At 41.5% G+C, this 22,910-nt stretch overlaps 1 protein-coding gene across 1 annotated transcript in view; it reads left to right on the forward strand.

Annotated features, from left to right (window-relative positions):
• DDX1 (DEAD-box helicase 1) overlaps window positions 1–22,910 on the forward strand; it is a 1,380,291-nt gene that overhangs the window by 160,862 nt on the left and 1,196,519 nt on the right. Inside the window, exons 5-6 of the mRNA XM_044064805.1 lie at window positions 1,123–1,219; window positions 2,643–2,690. Coding sequence (XP_043920740.1) covers window positions 1,123–1,219; window positions 2,643–2,690 — 145 coding nt within the window. The remainder of the gene's footprint in view (window positions 1–1,122; window positions 1,220–2,642; window positions 2,691–22,910) is intronic.

The following is a 22,910-nucleotide window of genomic DNA, read 5'->3' on the forward strand; positions in this document are numbered from 1 at the left end:
CCCTTTTGTCAGTTTAACAAAGGGCTTTCATGAAACTGTCATTGAAGTTTGCCACAAGAATAAAGGGTTGATACAGGAACTACCGTTACTTCTGGGAAATTTGTTAATTGTCATGGGAGATGTTGAAAGTAAGAATAGTAAAATGCTGTGATTAGCTGCTTTAGTACTTCCTTTTCTAACGTCTGCTTTTTAGGTGATTATTTCCCTCCACTGCAAGTAGGGATATTCCTTGTACCTTATGACCGTTCAGGAAAATCCACTTAACATTTGAGATAAATATGTATATTGCATACAGTGAAAGTGTGTTTTAATGGGTCTATTTTATTTCATTGAATCTCATGTCACTGAATTGTATTTCACCCCAAACACATAGCTGAAAACACATTACTGAAAACTCATTTCACTGAACTGAACTTAGTATATATGGCACTCTGTAGAGTACTGTAAGGCAAGTAAAAGGTATATACCCTTTTCCCCATTGTAGTGTGATCTTGGAGTTGGTATATATAGTTAAGGGGGGGGTTGAGAAGCGTAGCCCCCCCCCCCTGTTTGTTTTATATTGTATTGTACCAAAACTTCAAAACAGTACATTTTAAACAATAGACATGCATAGTTACAACATCAGTGACTAACTCTCTCTCTAGAAGACCATATGTACTCAAACTAAGTGAGGGAGTACACTCTCCCACTATATATACTACAGGATCGCACTACAGTGGGGAAAAGGGCGTATACCTTTTACTATGAACTTGCCTTACAGTACTCTACACAATACTAACTGCAGTTCAGTGAAATGTGTTTTCAGTAATTGAAGTTTTCAGCGAAGTGTTCGGGGTGAAATGAAGTAGAGAGAAATGAGATTCAACGAAATAACGTAACACATTTTAATATATGCAAGTGTATAGCTTAATTCATGTTGGTGTGTACTTAAGTTGTGTATTATACATATAAGATAACGTACCTGCCAACACATAACTGTACATATACCAATGTGTTTGTAAATACAGAAAATGTGAACATTTAATTTTAAGTATAGTATTCGGGTACCACGTTTACACTAATGATAATTGTTTCCTTTTTTTTCTCATCTTCACTGCTGACTGGTTTTATTTCCTATTTCAGGCCTTCAGCATTCCCATTATTCAGATTGTTTATGAAACTATTAAGGACCAGCAAGAGGGAAAGAAGAGCAAAGCAACTGTCAAAACGGGTGGTGCTGGTAATGAATTCCTTTAAATTTTTTAAGGATAAGGCCCTTAAAAACAAAAATGTCTTCTATATGCATGGAGGTCAGCCATGTTGCTTTTTTAAGTGTTCCATGGAAGAACTAATGCATCCGATTTTTACTTGGCTGTGCTCTACTCTATATAATGCTTTGATTGAAGGTGCAGCAGAGTTGATTCTACAGTTGGGAATGGGGAGTGGGAAGTTTCTTAATCTCAGACAAACTTTTTATTAAAATTAACAGATGCATTACTTGAACATTATCAGAAAAGGTGCAGACCATCTGACAGATTTCAGATGATGAGTTTGTAGGCAAAGCAGGTACTATCTGTAGCTAAACCTGTAAGAGGAATGCAAAGTCTGGCCATTGCTCCTTGTGGTTCAGTCTTGATTATGATTATAGAAACAAGTATTTTTTGAAAAGAAAAATATTGTTAAAATCCTTAGAAAACTGGGCATCTTTTCATAAATTTTGTTTTTATACAGTTTGTTTGTGTATTTGAATTGCTTTAACATATCTTCACAAGGTTTCATATTTTGTTTATATTTTCTTGTATTTTGAACTTAAACTTTCATAGCTGATACAAGTTTAATCAGGCATCTCATTTTACTGCATTTTCCGTGAAATGTTTTGTATGGTTTCTGAATACCAAGCTTCATTCCAATATAACAGTGCTAGTATCTAAACATTTTATATAAAATCATCAAACAGAACAGTAACTGGATAGTTAGTTTGATTTCTTAAAAGGGCAGTTAAAAGGTGAAATCCTCTGAAATTGAACAACATAATATTAATCCTTCCTCTATGAGAGATTGAAAACAAGATCTGAGTTGATCTAGTAGCTTCTGACAGACAGTGTAGCTGTTGCAGCTGTGCACTGCTTGGTAAAAGGTCTTTTCTCAGTTGCCAGGGAAGCAGTAAGAATAACATTTCCACAGATGTTAGTACTTCAGTTGACATGCAAGCTCTAAAATGTTTAACTTGTGTGCAGTTTCACTGTACTTTGGAAGAAGCGCTATTCCTGTTTGGGAGTTTTGGAGAATGAGATCAAAAGGTACTAGGTGTCACTAGGACATTTGGTGAATGTGTTACAGCTGTCATTCTTTAGCTTTGGGTACTGTAGCACTTGCCCTGTTCTTGTTAAACTTAAAATGTTGCATTTTTATGTACATTATCTTTAAATGCTTATTGATGGACGCTAGCATCTGCCACTTAGTACCATTGCATTATTTCTTTGAATGCTGAATGACAGAGCTGTGTCTAACCTTAAGGAGTGCCACTTCTTGGTTAGATCTTTGAGCCAGCTTGTTATCTTTCTGCTTCATGTTCGTCTAAGCTATGAGCTAAAGTACATCCGAGGTATTAAATTATTTTAGTGTTGCAGGATATTTAGTATTTTTTTTGGTTTCTTTTCCAGTTTTCAATAAATGGCAGATGAATCCTTATGACAGAGGAAATGCGTTTGGTAAGTTTTTTTTTTTTTTTTTAACAATTAATTGCATATTTTGCATGTGTTTTTAACAAGATTCTGTTTTACTAGGCAAGCAGGTGACAGTGAACCCATTACCATTTATGTATTTGTATGTGCACATGTGTATATATCGGGCCAAAATTGGACACCCCTGTATTGTGTGTGTGTGTGTGTGTGTGTGTGTGTGTGTGTGTGTGTGTGTGTGTGTGTGTGTATTGTATGCTTTATAATTTGCTTGCTGTGTTAGCATGTGCAGATTAAAGCACAACTGTTATGTAAGAAGTGCAGTTTTATTTGTGTTTTTTTTGAGGAAGCCATCCATGAGTGTGCATTCATACCATCCCACAAAGGCTACGTTGCCAATAACTGATGTCAACTGCTGACAGGGTTTTTTTCTCTCAAGGCAGATTCAAGATTAGTAAATGCATTTCCCTTCCAACCCCCAGGCTTAACAACTTTAGTCTTTAGATCCAAGTTTGGTCCACCAACATGTGTAGAGTGTGGTTGGTAGTAATTTCTGAATTCACTTCCCAGAAGACTATGAAGTGACTGTTAGAAGTCCAGTGGATGTGATTGTGGATTTTTAGCATGCCTGTGTTATGATTTCCTTACTTTTCTTCAGCCCATAACAAAATCTGTTTCATTTATAAGCCTTTGCCCGAGTGTAAAAAATCAGCTTACTGAGGATGTTCGTGTCTCCTTCGGAATGATCTCTTCAGTTCAGCACATTTCCCAGGGAGTGTGGCATTTTGCCACTTGAATGAAAAACAGAATGTAGAGCAGTAGACATAAGTAGCAAGAAAATACACTTCTCTGCCTTATTGGTTTATGGCACTTTAGTATTCCTCTGAACTGCCCTAATTTCAGTTTTAATGTGGTTTTCAATTTTCGAAACTCCAGTGTTACACTGAGCATTAAGATTGTGTGAAATGTATGTGGTTCTGATAATGCAGTATTAACGCTTTTGTAACTTGACTTGTTCTGATGGCTGACCAGGAGCACAGGCTTTGGTGAATCCCTTTTGCAGCACGTTAAGGCAGAGGTTGTTGTCCTTGGAGAAGGAGCTGAGAAACGGAATTCCATGAGCCCATTTCTCTGAAGAATGTTCTTCAGCCAGTTTGCCCAAGACTTTCAGTAAACCTGTTTGGAAGGACGTAGTACTCCATCTTGGTGGAAAATCATCTTCTGTGACCCATATTCTGACAGTTCCACACACACAATTTTTTACACCTGGTGAGCCTCTGAGGGGAAATAGTTTCTGTGGTTTCAGGAAAGTCCTTTACTATTGCACAATTCTTTGATCCTGCATTACTTTGAGTCTCCCAAGAGAATTTAAGGGGCTGCTCATCTCCATTCTGGATTCTGATCTTTTTTTTTTTTTTTTTTACAAAAAAAAAAAAGTGAAATTATCATGTATGACATAGGCTATCCTACTTTTATATAAATGAAAGCAAGCCATATGGACATAATTTTAGTTGCAAACATTTTACATCGCTTAAAATCTCTTCAGTCATTGTCAAACATTGCGTAGCTCATTCATATTCTGCCATCTTTTAAACCTTGTTTTTCTTTGCATGCATTGTTCCCACAGTTTCTATTTTTTTGTGTAATTTGCTCCTGCCCTTCCAATTCTACTTGTTTTATCTTTGTTACTGTATTCACTACTTCTAGTAAAGTTGGTTTAGACTTTTGATTTCCATTTTCTAGTAACTGCTTTTTGGCAGCCACCATAATTAGTTTCAGCAAGGCTTTATTATGTTTAGGCAGTTACGGTTCTGTATCATAACTCAAATAATTTCTTTAGTTACATGAATTTGCTCATTCTGCATCTCTGACAGAGCAGTCTTCAGGTAATCCTTTAAAGTCTGTCAACTCCTTAAACTCCCAGAAAATATGTTCCCAGTTGCATCTTTCTTCCCCATCACACCTCCAACGTTTGCTGTCTGAGGAAAAATTCTTTGGAGTCTGCTTGGGGTGTAAAAATAAATCTAATGTGGTTGATCTTCGTTCATTCCTTACTGATGGGTTATCTGTTTAGTCCTTGGAACCGAGCTGGCCTATACCAAGCTCACGTCAGCCAAAAACCCTCGAGCCAAGGCCCTACCCAGAATGCTCTGCTTCCTGTTACCTCCGATCTCGTTTGCCGTGTTGCTGTACAGCCATGTCAAGCCACTCTCTCAGCTAAGTGTCTAATCTTTTGAAAGTTTTATACATTGTTCTTACTTTAAATAATTTCAATAGTTTATACTAATATTTTCATATCTTTTCATATACTTTAGACTCTCTCCCTTTAGTCTTTTCCCTTTCTTACCCTTTTTCTTACCTTTGAGGTAATTCTTCATTACCATTGTTGGTAATCCTTCCTTTCTCTTCCCCTTTTGGGTAGCCTTTCCTCTTCCTTTTGGTACTGTTCTCCACATCATTATGTCGGATAAGAAAAGTAGCATTGGTTTCAAGCAGTGTAAGGATTGCAGCTGTAAGTTACCGCATTCCGATGGCCATGACTTGTGTGTCTACTGTCTGAATATCGCCCACCTTACTGTGGATCCCCCTGTGTGGCATTTGTAAAAATTTTTCTTCGAGGGCTCTCAACGAAAGGAAGAATAAGTTAATTTGGAAAGGTGTTCTCAAGTCTCCTTTCTTTGAGGCTATTTCTGAGTCGGAGGGCTCACCCCCTCCTGTTAAACCCCGTAAGTGTTGTTCTTCCTCTTCATTATCGAAGTCGCTCCCCTCTTCTCTCTGGAGATTGTAGGGAGTCGACTCATAAGAAGGTGAAATTGATGACTACTTCGGCGCTGCTACCTGTGACCCTGTCGACTCCAGGCTCGTTACTGCCCCAAATGATTCTGGCTCCAGTCATGTCTTCCTTATCGATATCTGCACCGGAGTTCCCGATGCAGACAACTACAGCTCTGACAGTTCTGTCGCAGCCCTTACTGGCTCCATTGGTACAATCCCCTTCTGCTCTGAGTATGACTCTTCTGTACTCCACGGCACAGATATTTTCGGCACCGACATGTGCTTCGGTGCAGTCCTCCTTGACACCGTTCTTATTACCGGTGCAGACACTTTCCTCGATGGCACCGTACCCATCGCTGCAGACTTTTGCCTTTACGGTGCAGACACCCTCAGAGTCTCTCTGAACAAGATGTGTTGTGGCCAGAGGTTTCTCTCATCTATCCAAGTCCACGTTCCCTCCTTCAGGTGAATGTACATCTCCTCAAACTCCAACATACACTCCTCCTTCGACTTCTACACAAGTTTTGAAGCGTATTACTCCAACAGCAGCTTCCCTTCCTCCGACTCCAGTAGTGGATCTCGCTTTGGAACCGGAGTCGTCCTTGTGGCCTTAAGTGCACTGGGCATCGAGCTCTTCTCAGGACAGTGGCTGTGCCATGGGGGAGGGCATTCCTGTTTCCACGCTAATTTTTTTCTGTGGTACCCTCCAGAGATCCTCTCTCTCTCATGGTTCACAGTACTCTTGAGACTCCTAATTTGGGGGTGGGCTTGTCGAGGCGGAGTATGACTCCAGTTCTGAGGCTGTCATGCTCTCTTCCGGGCTCCCATCCCATCCCTCCTTGGGCAGGCTGGCTTTCAAGGCCATGGAGAGGGTGTTTGCCTCCACTGGAAAATCCCACACATGGGAGTTCTCTCCCCCCTCTGTGCTGCAACTGTCACAAGCCACAACCACTGGACACCAGGGCCTCAGGTTTCTCCTTCTTAGGAGACCCCCCTCTTTGCAGTCTTCCCCAGAATCTCCCATTGAGGAAGTACCCCGCAAAACATCATACAAGAGGAAGCACATGGATTCCACTGAGGAGTCATTGACTGAAGACATGGATTTTGATGACTGGGAAGGGTCCTCATGGTCACCCTCTGATGAGGTATCCTTTGGTGACATCCTCGAGATCCTTAGAGGGGTGACTGGAAGCCTTCTAATCCTTCCTCTGAGGAATCTGTATTCCAGCAGCCTTTTTGTGCCTGGCCCCCCTACCTCCTGGGTCACCCCACCTGCCGATGAGCTCGTCCAGCTCATCATCCAGCGTGCATGGAAGGCTCTTAACATCCTGGAAGCGATACCAAGGAGACCAGCTGAGCACCCACACTGGTCACGAGGTCTTTCAGTAGATGCTATGGTAGTGGGGGCTGCAACTAAGAAGTATTTGGCAGAAGAGAGCCAAACTGTCCATCTGCCTAACAAGGATTCCCGGGCAATTGACAGACTAGGGAAGCGTGTGTTTGCTTCATCGACTTTGCCGTAAGGTCTTAGAACTATTTGACGCACTTTACCAGGCTTCAGAGGGATCTTATCAACCAGCTCTCTGAAACCTTGGTTGGAGCGGTTTCTGATGAGGTCTGTGACAACATGGCTTCTCAGCCACCCTAGGGTCCATTTCCAACTCTTCCATGTGTCCTTATTTCTCACGCAATGGAAGGGACGGCTAGAGCAGCAGGCGTGGATATAGTCACCAGATGACATGCCTGGATGTGCCTTTGCAGTCTCTTTCAAGGTTTCCTTCATGAAAGCCCCCATCAAGGCCACTTCTTTATTTATCCCTAAAGTGAAAGATACACTGGCAAGGTGCGAACAAGATGGCAAGACCCTGTCTGCCGTTGGTGTCAGACACACCACTCTTCAGCGATTCTACTCCAGAAATTGGAGGAGCAGGAAGATGTGGCACAGGAAATCACAGGGCTGTTTCTGGGATGCATGTGCTGAGTTCGCCCCTAGAGCAGAGGGAGAAACTTCAATGGAATATGCCCTTTCGGGGCAGAGGAGGTCCGCGAAACTGGGGTTCCAGTGATTCCTTCTCTGGCCAACCCTATAAGCGCTCCTGAAGCGTTGCCCGACTGCTCACTTTTGGAAGCAGTCTGTCGTTTTTCCTTGTACCCTGCTGCCTGACAAAATATAACCACCGACTCTTGGGTACAGCGGATAATAACCAAAGGCTATTGCATCATTTTTCATCTTTGTCCAATCTCATCCATAGTAATACCCGACATTCCACCCAGTCAAAGGGAAGCAGCAGCACATGAAATCCAGAAGCTGCTACAAAAAATTCATCCAGATGGTCCCCCCGGACCAGATAGGATGTTATTTTACCCAAGGTTCTTTTTAGTGCTAAAAAAGATGGAGGACTGGAGACAAATTCTGGATCTCGGCACACTGAACACATTTGTAAAAACAAAGAAATTTCGGGTGAGCATGGTTCAGTCTATCCTTCCTCTTCTGGAAGAAGACTATTGGATGTGCTCTGTAGATCTTTAAGATGCGTATTACCACATAAAAATGGACAAATGCTCAAGAAGATACCCCGCTTCAGCATAGGAGTCAGTCGCTACCAATTTCGAGCTCTGCCTTTCTGTGTCTCTACAGCCCCCAGAGTGTTCACCAAATGCATGGCAGTGGTTATCGCTCACTTGCGACTTCAAGGATTCCAGGGGTTTCCGTGACTAGACGACTGGCTCCTCAGCGCCCCCACCAAACGTCTACTGGAAGAAGCCCTGCACTACACTCTCTCCTAACAGCCCAAAGTCTGGGAATCGCTATAAACTCAGAAATTCAACATGACCTCAACTCAGTCTTTGGAATTTATAGGGGTACTGTTGGACACAAGAAATTGCACAGCATCCCTTCTGGACCACAGGCTTCAGAGAATAAGGCAACAGGTTCAACCACTGCTCTGTCACCACAAATCTCCCACTCCATCTGTACTTCAACTCTGGGTCAATGGCAGTCTCGATCACCATTGTTCCTCTAGCCAGAGTCCATATGAGGCTCCTTCAATGGCTACTTCTCACTCAGTGGTACCCTCTACAACATCCTTTGTCTTTTCAGATGTGTAACTCAGAGATGCAAGCAAGATTTACTCTGGTGGATGTCTCAAAATCCCCCAACAATGGTCTCGCCCCTTCAACCCCCATCAACCGATAGCCACGATCCCTGATGGGGTGGGGTGGGGGCTGTGTCAGGGAAACTCTGTCCAAGGCACCTGGTCGGAGACAGAGGCCATTTTACATATCTGTGTCTTGGAACTAAGGGAGATGCTACTAGTCTTGTAAGCATTTAATTCCATTCTTCCATCAGGGACTATTGCGATCCCTTCAGACAACATGTCACTGGTCTGGTCCATCAACAAACAAGGGGGCACCAGATCTTACCTGTTATGCTGAGAGGCCTTGTGAATAACAATGGGCGATAACTTCCAACTGCTTTCTAATTGCTGGTTAAATCCACAAACAAACAAACTGGTAAAAAGCAAGCAGCACTCGAGGCAGTTCTTCACAGATTAACAGTTTTCACTATAACAAACAGACGATCCACTCTTCGCTTCAGATCTTTACTTCAATACTTGAATACTTAACAATATAACTGTACAACAAAACCACTCTTGACTTAAAGCCCTTTTTGTTTGCACTGAAGCAAACTTCATCAGAAGTCAGTACTATTACTCAGTGGTAAAATTTAAATTACTCATGAGGTGACATATTTAGAGCTCACCTGTGCAACAACAATGATGCTTAAAGCTATAGCCACTTAAGCAAACAACTGAAAGGCTAAACTAACGAGGCTTAGGTAAAAGTTAAACCAGAGAATTTAACTCTGGTTTGTAATCAATCCTCTTAGAGTGTTAAACATATAACTTAAGTTTAAAATTTTAAAATTTGTACACAGTAGTGCTACAAAATAAAATGACCATTATAAAGTTATGTTCACACTCAAAATACGAACATCACTAAAAACCTACATTTAAATATTTAAATGTAAAATTGACAAACCGATGTACCTCGTACACTACACTATTAATTTACTATAAACACAAATATATATACCTAACGACACATGTTTTTACCTTTTAAAACACAACCGATAGAACACATATCATTTAACCCAGGGAACCTGTATGCATCCAGTCGTATTTGCCATGCCAATTCCAGTTCTTCCAATTGTACTGGACTTATACCCCCTCTTAAATGTGGTGTGATTTGATCTATTGCCATATAACATAATCCATGACCATCATGGGCATGGACATGTTTGGCCAATACATTTTCCAACTTGGTTTTATTAATTGCGTATTGGTGTTCATATACTCTATTTCGAAGCCTGCGTTCGGTTTTCCCAATGTAAAATGCAGGACATTTACATCTAGTGAGATGAACAATAAATTTTGATTGACAATTGAATTTAAATCTCACCTTATATTGTAAATTATTCACTGAAAATGAACCAGATTGATCCATATATTTACAATAACTGCAAGCTTCACATTTAAACATTCCAGTTATCCCAGGACGGGAACGGAAAACTGATTCCAATGTATTTTTAAGTTTCTTTCCTTTCCTGAATGCCATATGTGGAGTGTCACCTAATTTGTCCAGTACAGCTGGTGATGTTCTAAATAAATTCCAATTTTTATTTAAGATGTCTATTACCAAATTACTATCACAACTGAAAGTTCTGATTAATTTCAAACATGGGTCACATTCACTGGATGGTACTCTACCATCATTAAAATGTGACCAGCCTACTTCTTGGTCTGATGTATTTACGGATTGAATCATACCCTCACTGCAGGCTTTAGCCATTAAAATTAGAGAATACATCAAGCTTGTTCTCTTTGATTTAACTTCATCTATTAATGTATCAATTAGCCTTTCCGGATAACCACGAGCTAGAAACATGCCTTTGAGCCGGTCACATTCAACAATAAAATCACACAATTGTGTGTTGATACGTGCAGCTCTGACAAGTTGACCCTTAACAACTGATAGTTTCTGGTGGAAAGGGTGATTACTTGAAAAATGTAGGAAGTCATTTCAATAGGTTGTCTTCCTGTATATACTAGCTTGGAAGCATCGTGAAATCCTGTTGTTTACTAGTAAGATGTCTAAATATGCTATTACCTCTGTATCAAAAGATGAAGTAAACCTGAGAAACTCTGTTGTCTGATTTAGGTGCTGGACCAAGTCAGTACTATCTTGAGATAACCCCTTCAACAGGATTAAAATATCATCCAGGAACCTCGTATAGTATATAATATTCTTTACTAAATCAGTGTTATTGAAAATGAACGGTTTCCCATTGAGCCACAACAATGTTGGCGAATTTTCCCCAAACATAAAAAAAGTTTTGTAAGGACTAAATCTAGCAATTCAATAATTAAACTGATTTCACTTGTTGAAGCCCCTTTCTGTTTGAGTCTAATAGCTACCCAATCAATGCCTGTCGTATGAGGTATGCAAGTGTAAAAGTCCTTAACATCTATAGTCAAGAAATTGTATTCATCGCTATAGTCTAACTTGTTTAAACCTTCCAAAAAGGACCATGAATCCCTACATACCTGTATCTCTGTTGTCAAATACTTTTTTAACAGACTGTCGACAAACTTGGCTATGGGATAGGTAGTTGAATTGCGACCATCCACTAACGGACGCATAGGAGGTTGTTCTAAACTTTTATGTAACTTAGGGATCCCGAACATATACGGCTATCTTGGATATGACACTGACAAGTAGTTATATACTTTCTGATCTATCCTACCATCGATGAATAAATCCCTTATACATGTGTTAATTAACTGGTAGGCTCCTTTGACCTCCGATCGAGAACTAATCTGATACGCTGAGGTATCAAGAAGTTCCAACATACGTGAATCATAATCACTGATGTCAAATATTGCTTGCCCCACCTCCTTTATCTGGTTTACATACTCTTATTTTTTGAGATTTTATGAAATCCAAAAAATCTCTTTCTTCATTACATATATTAGATTTAAAGCCTTTCTTTCCTCTAATCTGAGGAATCTGCCGGATATCGAGCTCACATATCTGCTCGAAAACTAGCAATAGTGGGTTTAATGGTGGGTTTTATGTATAATGTGCATTTTTTAATTTGTCTTGATTAACTTTGTACTTCACTGTTGTTTTGTTTATTGTTATTGGAGCTTTTCTCCTCCGGTCTCTGCGGAAAAAAGGGCCTTTGGCCCAGCCAGACTAACCCGGTTAACAAAAGGCAAATAAATAAATAACTTTCCTGTTTGCTTTTTCTCCTTTTTGTTGTAAGAATGGCTGAGACAGGCCCTTCTGGCTTCAAAAAGTGTTCGAAGTGTGGGCACAAGTTGCCTATTTTGAACACCCATAGACTTTGCCTTTTATTGTTTAGGTCTGCAGCAACTACAAGAAAACTGTCTATCTGCTGCAGTTTTAATCCCTGTGCTTTAATGGACAGGGAAAAGAAATTGATATTTAAAGTTTTTTTGTCTTCTTCTTCTTTAGGAGACCGTATTACAGGGGCTCAATCCCCCAAGATTAAGTTCAAGGAGTCGAAATCTCCCGTTTCTTCAACTTCCTTTGGTCTCTCTTCCGAGCCTTTCAGCAAGAGGACTAAATTGAAGAAGAGGTTGTCCGATTCTACATCCTCTGATCCGACCAAGAAACTTGTTGGATCCCACAACTCTGGATCCTCTTGTTTTGCCTAGGACCTGATTTCCTCATCGGTTGATCCTTTATCTTCCAGGCTGCCTTCCCCTTTTACGGAAAGGCACCATAAAAAGTAACTTTCCCTGGCATCGTCTCGCTCATCTAGGAGTTTGACTGAAGGTGATGTGGATCGGATGAAGAGAGTTTCTCACGGCGCAGATCCAGATGGGTGTGTTACATGCTCCTACCGTTTGAGGTTAGGAGACCCATCCATCGACCACTGCACCACCTCAGACTCCTCCTCTGATTCCTTTGGTTGCTTCTGAGTCCCTGGATCAGAGTCTACTGGGTCCGTCAGGTTTGGATCCAAAGATAGCCTTATTATTGGGTCCAAAGCCAACTTTTAGTGCCCCGGCTCCAACTTGTTCAGATCTGGAGGGCTCTCAGAGCTGAAGCTACCTTGTAGGGTCAGAGGCGCTGGGATCGAGACTAAAGATTTTGCAGCTGTCTTTGCGCATTGGCACTGGAGGCTAGGCTTCGACCTCCTGCTCAGGGAGATTGCTTTCGAGAGAGGAGAGAGAGAGAGCAGTGCTCCAGAAGACCTCCTTCTCGATGCAAAGGTTGTCGTCTTCTCCTTCTCCAGGTCTGTCTACCTTTGAGATTGTGAAGATGGCTTTCTCTGTTCCAGCAGGACTGATGGATCCAACCCTGTCAGATCTACATTCCAGCTCCCAGATGTGTTTGCCGTTGGAACCTCCTCTGGCTGGCCGGACGGTGGCACTGCAGGCAGCAAACTCCCTACTGTTATGAATACTGCAACATGAAAGAGAAGGACATCTAAAGTTATGGTAAGTTCTTACACAGCTATTCTTTTCATATAACTTAGCAATTTAACATAATTTATTTCAAGACTTTTACACAAGTTTTACTGAGAACAGAAGTATATTACTAGGGGCTGGATTTTCAGTCCCTTCTTTGTTCTAAACATTTATAACAAAGTAGAAATTGTATGTGTTCATCGTGTTTCACTGTTGCAGTCATTACGCTTGGGGTTATCCTGCTGGCAGGTGACCCGCAGTCGGCCCGAGTTCCAAAGTCTTGGTCTGGCGCCAGTTCTGTCGCCTCTTCCCTGACGTCAGTGCGCCTGGGGTATAAAAGTTGCAACCGACGCCATTTTCTTCAGTCTTTCTTGCCGCTCGGTGCCTGAAGCAAAAGCAGTTTGCAAGTGCCGGTTGGCCGACTCCTGAGATTTTCAAAATTGAATTTCAGAACCGAAGTCTTCAATAAAGCTAAGTACGCCATTGGGGAAACTTTTTCTTGCTCCAGACCGATGTCAGTAAAAGTTAATACTTCTATTTCTTGTGGGAAGCAAATACCTCATAAGGACTTTCACTGTTACTGCATTCCTTGCCTGGGCCCTGACCACGACATCACTAGTTGTCGGTTTTTCTGCTAGATTCAATAAACGCACTATTAAACGTCGGTTTGATTTTGTGTTACATTATTTTGGACGAAGATTTAATTACATTATGCTGTTGGAACAACAGACAACCGTAATGTATAAAAAACGCAAGGGCAAAGAAAAAGACAGGCATCCGAGGTCCAAAACCGATGACGAAGCCTCTTCTAGGCCAGTCAGTGAGGCGCTTTCGCAGTCCCTGACACCCGCTACCTCAGAGCCACAGGCCGTAACCGACAGCCACGTGGAGACACCGAGGCCTGTGGAAACTCAAGGTATTGGGCCTACGGAAAATGTACCCTCCGATGGATTTGGAGCCGCTGAGCAGCCACCGGCTTCTGAGGGTGTTTTCAGACCTTCACAGCTTACAATTAAAGCTACTACAGCAGCAAAGGCAAAGTCAAAAACACTGTTAAAGACAAGGAAACAAGTGCCGCATTCTCCAGATCAGGCATCCATGCCAAAGAAAAGGATGCTTAAAATGGCTGAAGACCTTATAATTTTAATCAGGGGCTCCCATCCCTCTCCTGACAAAAGGCCTAGGCAAGGCAAGACACTGATTATGATTCCACTGATCAGGTTTCCATTTCCTCTGCTACTTCTTCTGATCAGGGCTATTCTCTCCCTCCCTATGAGGACTCTGATGCTGAAGAGTCCATTCCTTCAGCCTCACCGCCTGAGGATTACTCTTTTGGGGAGACCCTGCACACCATGATGGAGCATTTCCATTGGGAGAGCCAGGATTACTCAGAATCCAAGAAAAGGGTCAGAGATTTCCTTCTGTTGCCTCAGCACAGACCCCTAGCTGTCCCCCCACTGTGCTTGATATTGTAGATGATGTTTTTTCTGAATCCAGTATATCTCCAGATTCTTTACCCCCTGCACCAGTAAAGCCAGACAGGTACTACAGGATCCCTGACTCTCATAAATTCCTTTACAAAAACCCAGCTGCAGACCCAGAAACTATTTCTCAAGGTCCTAAAGGGGTTAAGGCTTCCGCTGCCAAAAATCCTGTCCCCTCAGATAGGGATTCCAGAGCTCTGGACAGATGGGGAAAAAAGTTTACACTCCTGCTACTTTAGCTGTAAGAGCTTTAAACTGCCAGTTTCACATGCTTAAATATCAATAGTATCTCATGTCATAGTTAAAGCAGAAAATGGTTACAAATATAGAAGGTCCTGACAGTAAAGAAATGCAGGATTTATTGCATGTAGTTGAACAAGTGGGAAAGCATACTCTCTGCAATGTGGTTTTGATTCATTAGAGGCTTCTTGCAGAGCCGCAGTTAGCTCAGTTATTCGAAGACATGCTTGGTTGAAAGAACAAAGTTTACCTGTCCATGTTAAAGTGAAATTATTGCTTGCTGCACTACAACATGATGCTTTGTTTGGTGTTAAGGCAGAAGAGGTGTTAAAGAAAATGGAGGATAAAGCAAAGTCAATGCAAACTGTGAAAGATTTCTTACAGGTTCAGCCACCTAGATTTAGCAGAAACTGGCCTTCAAAAATTGGTCCTTTCCAGTGTCAGACAGGCCACAAAGAGCAGATAGACGCCCAAGAGGCAGATCTCAGCCCCAAGGCTCCTACAGACTAAACAATGGGGTGCTACACCCCCCAAAGGAGAAGACCAATCACAACCTTAAAGGAAACAGTCACAATGACTTCTCTCTGCAAATGCCAAGCTCTTATTAGTTGACAGCACCCTAGGGGGAAAGCTAGCACTTTTTTCAAAAAATTGTCACATGATCACCCAAGACCAATGGGTGTTAAATATAGTCTCTCAAGGGTACAGGTTCCACTTACACACGCTTCCAAAACCAAAAGGTATGCCAAACCTGCCACAAAACCAATGGGCAGAGGCACAAAAACAGATTGCTTCTCTTATGGATATGGGAGCTATTCAAAAAGTTCCACAAGAAGAACAGGGCCAAGGATTTTACTCACGCCTTTTTCCTAGTACCCAGAAAGGACAAAGCATGGAGACCAATACTAGACCTGTCAATCCTAAATACTTTCCTGGATGTTCCAAAATGTTAACACTACAACAACTTCTGCCCATGCTGGGCAAAGAGGCTTGGCTAGTTACTTTGGATCTCAAGGAGGCATACCTGCACGTCCCATTCAGACAATCGTGCAGAAGATACCTCAGATTTATAGCAGGCTCAATGCATTATCAATTCTCTGCACTGCCCTTTGGCTTATCTACTGCGCCCAGGGTCTTCACAAAATTCCTGGCACCAGTAATCGCATTTTGCAGACAAAAAGGAATTTAAATATATCCCTACTTGGACGACTGCCTTATACAAGCAGAGAGCAAGGACATTCTTCTAAAGCACCTGGCTAATTTGCCTAGGGTACACAGTAAACGAAAAGAAATCAAAACTAGTGCCCTCTCAAGACATAATATTCCTGGGTGAAAGCTTAAATACATCCGCCCAGATGGCTTATCTCACGCCAGACAAACAAAGGCAACTGACACATTACTTTCAAATGATGGCAACAAAGACCCAGCTCCCCGCAAGAAAAAATCTGCAGGCCCTGGGTTTCATGGCTTCTTGCATTCTACTAATTCCATATGCCAAACTGCATATGAGGATACTACAATGGTATCTAAAAAGTGTTTGGACTCAGCACTGTCGCAGCCTAGAGACAATCATAACCTTGGTTCCCTGCCTACAACAGGAGTTTCGATGGTGGTCCCAGGCCTGTCACCACAACAAGGGGCAGCCTTTCACCTTACCTACAGCCAGGCAGACAATAACAACGGATGCATCGGATTATGCCTGGGGAGCACATATGGCAGGAAAATGTATTCAGGGCGTGTGGACCAAGGAACAAATGCATCTTCTCATCAATTAAAAAGATGCTAGCTGTATAGAATGCCCTGACAGCCTTCAAGGACCTAATACATCCAGGACAATTATTAATAAAGACCGACAATACCACAGTTATGTGGTACATAAGCAAGGGGGCACACATTCCTACCCCCTATGCAGACAAGCCATGACTTTGTGGAACACAGCACTGACCTACCAGGTACATCTGCAAGCACAATTCCTGCCAGGAACAAAGAATACACTGGCAGACGAACTAAGCAGAAATCTCATGGATCCTCACAAATGGAAGCTAAATCCACAAGTGTTCAACCTGATAACAAGGGAGTGAGGACGCCCAGACATAGATCTCTTTGCCTCCCCTCACAATTGCCAATTACAGAAATTTTGCACAAGGAGTTATCATTCTCAAGCATGGAAAGTGGATGCACTGTCTTTCAGCTGGAAAAACCTGACAGTCTATGCTTTCCCTCCGATGCCTCTTCTCACCAAAGTCAGACAAGTGGGACCAAAAATTATCCTGATTGCACCAGACTGGCCACGCCAGCACTGGTACCTGATCCTAAAGATTTTGTCCCAAGGCCCACCTTGGCCTCTACCTCAAATCCCTCAACTTCTAACACAGAAAAACAATCAGATTCTGCAGAGTCAACTCAGAACCTTAAACCTAGCAACATGGCAGATAATGTAGCCACTCAGACTGCACCTCTCTCTAAAGCTGTTATGGATGTAATTTTGGAAGCCAGGAGACCTAGCACTAGGAAAAATGAAAAATGGAAGAGATTATGTGCTTGGAACCAGGCACCAAGGGCTCGACCCTCTGGTCCCTAATATGCCTCAGATTTTGCAGTACCTGACTGAGATGTTGGACAAAGGCCTATCTTTTTCATCTATTAAAATCCATGCCTCTGCCATTTCAGCTCATTCCAATACGGATCCTCCTATTTTCTCCCATCCTCTACTACGACAGTACCTCAGAGGGGCAAAGAATATAAGACCCCCTAGGAGAGCGCCAGTACCTACTTGGGACCTCAATTTTGTTTTAGAAAAACTAACACTGCCTCCTTTTGAACCAGCCAGCTCAGCTGATCTAAAATTCTTGTCATGGAAAACTGCTCTGCTCCTAGCAATAACTTCAGCAAGAAGAGTTTCAGAGTTACAGGCATTGATGGCTGTGGAACCTTTCCTCATTTTTCACCAGGACAGGGTTTCTCTAAGGACGAACCTAACATTTATCCCAAAAGTGGTCTCCAATGTGGCCTTAAACCAAACTGTTCATTTGCCTACTTTCTACCCAAATCCCCAGAATAAAGGGGAAAAGCTTCTGCACTCTTTGGATATACACAGACCACTACGATTTTACTTGGACAGAGCAAAAGCTTTCAGAAAAACTGAGCAACTGTTTGTAGCATATGCTGCCAGATCACAAGGAAAACCTATTACAAAGCAGGCGATCTCCAAATGGATAGGGCACTGCATCCGCTTCTGTTATGCGCAACATGGCAAATCTGTGCCCAAGGGCATTAGGCCTCATTCTGCCAGAGCAGCAGCCACTTCAGCAGCTTTCCTCAGAGGGGTACCAACCAAAGACATTTTAGAAGCTGCAACCTGGAGCTCGGTGCACACATTTACCAAGCACTACCACCTACCTCTCTACTCCAAATCCAGAGCAGGCTTTGCTACTGCAGTTCTGCAGGGCTTGTTAGCCTCGCCAAATCCAATCTAGACCCAGCCACCCTACCTCAACTTTGGGATTCTACCAAAGCGTAATGACTGCAACAGTGAAACACTATGAACATAGTATAGTTGTGTACCTACCATAAATGTAGATGTTAGAGTGTCTTCACTGTTGCAGTCCTTGTTACCCACCCACCTTCCCCCTCTTTGCTGGGACTATTTTGTACTTCTCAACTCTGTACAATCTATGTGGTGTATTTGCTTTTAGAGGAAGGAAATGTTTATAGTAATATATGCTTGGTTGTTTGGCATATTTTTATCTTTACAGCCTTCGTATCTGGGGGCACCTCACATCTGGGGCAAGAAAAACTGAAGAAAATGGCGTCGGTTGCAACTTTTGTACCCCAGGCGCACTGACGTCAGGGAAGAGGCGACAGCAACCGACACCGGACCAAGACTTTGGAACTCGGGCCGACTGCGGGTCGCCTGCCAGCAGGATAACCCCAAGCATAATGACTGCAACAGTGAAGGCACTCTAACATCTACATTTATGGTAGGTACACAACTGTACTTTTAATCCTCCCACCAGTTTTAGATAGTCTGAGCCACTTCTTACCGAAGCACGGTCCATTTTTAGACTGCATCTTAACAGCAGTAGCACTTTACAATTTTTCGTTTATTTCTGAGCCGAACTTTCTTGCCTGTCTTCTTTCTCATCCTCTCTGCCACCCAACACTGGTGTCTGGTTGAAATCCGAAGAACTGTTGATTTTTTATTCTTTTTTTTGCTGGCTGTCCATGTGGGGATGGGTATGTGTTTGTTATATGTCAATCGTTTTCCTTTGAAGCACTGGAAATGTTTCATTGACCAGTTCTCTCTGAGCTTTGTCACTCTCTAAAGAATGAGAGAGAGTCCTCTTCATTTTCCTGGCTCACCCTTTGCTGAGTAAACTTTTTCTCCTTAACATGTTGTGTGTGCAGATGTGTATTTGATTCTCCAATGAAGCTCATGTCTCTTCACTTTGGTGTACTGTGAATAACCATTTTCTACAAACACTCTGCCCTTAGTTTTTAATAATTTTCCTTTCTTCTGTAGTTTTGTCTGGAGCAGCTCTTTCTGTTGGTATGACTGCATCTTTACTAATGGTTTTGGCTTCTTTCTCATGGCCAAATTTGGAGCATACACAAGACGTGCCTTTCCAGTTAACAAATCCTACTCTTGAATACAGGTTCAGAAGTAATGTCCTTTTTTAGCAGAAAATATCTGGTTTTGTCTGCTTGCTATGTCTTCTAACTCTTGTCTCTCGAAATGGTCCTGTCAGTCTGTCTTTCCTTCAATTCAATTCAGTCTTTGATTTCTGTAGTTGTAGTTACTCAGATGAGTAATTGCTTAAAATTTCCATTTTTTCCAGCTTTTGTTTTATTTTTTTTTTAGTCATTTGACTTTTATGCATTTCCCCATTGGCTCGCTTATTTTAAACAACTCTGGATGCATTTGATTTATTTCCTATAAATTACTGAAAGAAATGTTCTATACTGAAAGCTGAGACCTGAACTGCTTTTTACTGCAAGGCTCTTTGGTGACACCCAGGCAGTGCAGTGACTAGACAGTAACTGAATTTTACTCAGTTGTTGGATTTTACTGTGTTTTCTTGTTTTGTATATTTTCACTGGGGGGGGGGGGCTTTATCAACCTGACTTTCAGAGTGCAACATAATTAATTTGACAAAAAATAGACATTCTAAATGGAGGCTGTTTTTTATTGTATGTTTTTCTCAGATGCTTAGATCCAGGCATTTAAAATCTTTAATGTGCCCAACACTTACATGACTTGAGTACATATAAAATCTGAACCATACTGTCTTCTTTATTGGCCACAGCTTTTTTGTTCATTTTGTTCCATTAGTACTGGTAATTGAAAAAAGGGTTAGTAGGCATAGTTATAAATACTCAAAAGCCCTTTAATTGCTTACATTGATTTTAATAATTTTTTTATCAGTAACTGTAGAAATAGCGATTTTTTTAAAATTTCCATTGCATTAAACCATATGTAAATGTTTGATAGCTTCACAAATGAGCTACTTAAAAGTAGGTAGTGGTTTAAGTACCTGTCTTTGAAGATGAACATAATAATCCAGTTGTTGGTAAAATCACCCTTTTGGTGTGTTTAGCTGTGACTGTTCAGCACATCACATCCCCTCCACCTGCATGTCAAAGAGGAAGGTGCACTTCCTTCATTACTTGCTGGGAATGGATTACTCAAACAAGTAGTTGCCACATATCATAAAAATGGGTGACGACTTTCATTTTTTGGAAAATTCCACCCTTCTTAGGTATCCACCCTCCTCCAAAACAACAAAGTTGTCTGATTCTACCCCTCTTACAGGCTCTTTTACTCTGGCTTCCATTCAGGCAGTCCCCTTGGGAGGGGTGGGCACAGGGTTCTACTCATGCCTTTTCTTTGAGCCAAGGAAGGAAGGGCCAGGTTTTCCTCTAGAGATCATCTTGTAGAGCTTGGTGTCCCAGGTTCAGAACACTTTCCAGCCACACTAATAGCATAACTTTGGGAGTCCACCCAAATATCAGTACTGCAACACTGACTGCAATGAACATAGCGCAGTTGTGTACAGTTATTTTAATTTAAGTAGATCAGGGTTTCAGTACATGTTGCCTCCTTTCTACATCTCTATCCCTTGCTGCTAGGGCTGGGGTTGATGTCCTGCCTATCACATCCCCCCCCCCCTCCCAACTTGCTGCCTCCTCGTAAGTGTTACTTGCTTGACAGTAGGGTAAGTGGGGCAGGTTGTCCACTGCCTGCGAAACATCAGACTTTGGTACATTTGTCAGAAGATAACTGAAGTGAAGATGACTTTGGCAGTGTACTGATGTTGGATGTTAAGGGCATTCTCTGACTTGGGGGATGGTGAAAGACTCTAGTATTCAAGTTGGCAGTGGGCTTTTGCATGGCAGAAAATCCCAAGGATTGATCTACTCTAGCATCTACAGTGATATGCTGTATACACAGCTGTACTTTGTGTTTCCCTTCTTTGTTCCTTAACATTGAGTTTGTGTTAATTTCTGTTTCCTTTTCATAATTTAATACCCCCCCCCCCCCACTGTATGGACTAATTATCTATGAAGAACAAATATGAAATTTTTGTAGAGTTTTAGCTGTTCAAGAATGACATGAACGTTATCTACTAGCACAGTTAATTTCTGGTGTTTGATCGTTCTGTTTACCATTATGTAGTTATCCAGAGTTATCATTCTGTTGCGTTTTAGTGTAGTTACTATTTTTTGGTGGGTGTAGGTATGTAAACTGCCATGCATTTGCTTTTGAAGTGCAGCCAAACTCCATTTGAATGGATGTTTGTGTATGAAAACTGTTTCATCTTCATATGTAACCTACACCATTTTTTAATAATGAGAAGACGACTTGTACCTCCCCTGGGCATATCATTTTTCTTTTACTAGAAGTTTGTTTACATTCGCTAGACATTTAACATGGGTCAAATGTCTTGATACAAAAGTGAACTTAAATCCAGATATTTGCTTGTAGAATTGGAGCTGATTTTTATCCAGATGTTGATTTGATAAATTGTGTAATCTTATGAAATGCTGCCCACAGTTTTTATAATAGGTGATTATGTTCAATACTTCATGTTCCACTCCAAGTAAAATAAAATATAAAACTGCATTATGTACTACACGTGATAAGTATCTTGAGTGATTACTGAAGTGTCTCTTGGACATCATAAGTTATTATATAATGCTTGGGTAAAGGTTAAGGTTACATATTAGTTCTTTGTCAGAAAGACTACATTTTAATGATTTTCTTTGTCATAGTATTGGCATTGTGGTATTGAACAAGCGGGTCCCCTTTACATGGTCAACATTTCACAATGTTGACATTCATATGGCTAAGGCCATGTGATCGACATTTGAAATGTCGACTATGGGGGAACCGGCATTTCTGTACAGTGCGGAATGGAAAGATTTCCATTTCCGCACTGTAGTGCAATCTTGGAGTTGGTATATTAAACTTATGGCGGGTGGAGCCCCCCACTGGGGTGTAGCCCCCCCCCCCCCTTCTAGCATCATTAGTTATTTATTTCTTTTTTTTTTATTTTGTTTTTGTCTGCTTGTATGTTTGACGTTTCAAATGTTGCTCATATGGTCTCGGCCATATGGATTTCGACATTGTGAAATGTCGATCATATCAATTAGACAAGAACAAGCCAGTGTACATCATTGAAAGTGATCATGTTCTTGGACTGATTGGTGGTGGAATGCTTCACTTAACGTCGTGTGACATTAGTCTTCCCCGTGATGAAGCACATTTATTTTTAGCTAGGTCAGATTCCTTTTCCTTTTCTTAAATAGTCTGTATTATATTGGAGACACTGTTTACCAACAAATGTATCCTGCTTTTTTGAAAGGCTTCTGCTTTTCCAAATTTCTGACCTATAATTTTTTTGGAATTATTTTCTTGTATCCCGTATTCCAGGGTTTTTGTTTGGTTTTTAATGTAGCGTAGTATACACCTGTGAACCTAATGGTCACTATAAAAGCCTAGCCATGCAATCCAAATGTTATGCATAAATTTGTTTTATATAGTGGTAATATTCTGACTGCCTTAGTCCATTTGGAGTTAGACACCAGACCTGTAGTGAATTTCCAGTTAAGGGCAACTTGGACTAATGGATGCATAGATAGAATTAGGAAGGAACTCTACTTCACATGAATGGGGAGCCTGTTCCAGAGAATGGGAATTCTGAGAAACCTCTCTCTCTCTCTCTCTCTCTCTGTTTTTTTTTTTTTCT

This window comes from Protopterus annectens, chromosome 1.part0 (genome assembly GCF_019279795.1).
Source record: "Protopterus annectens isolate FY-2018-M chromosome 1.part0, PAN1.0, whole genome shotgun sequence".
NCBI classification, from domain to species: domain Eukaryota; kingdom Metazoa; phylum Chordata; order Ceratodontiformes; family Protopteridae; genus Protopterus; species Protopterus annectens.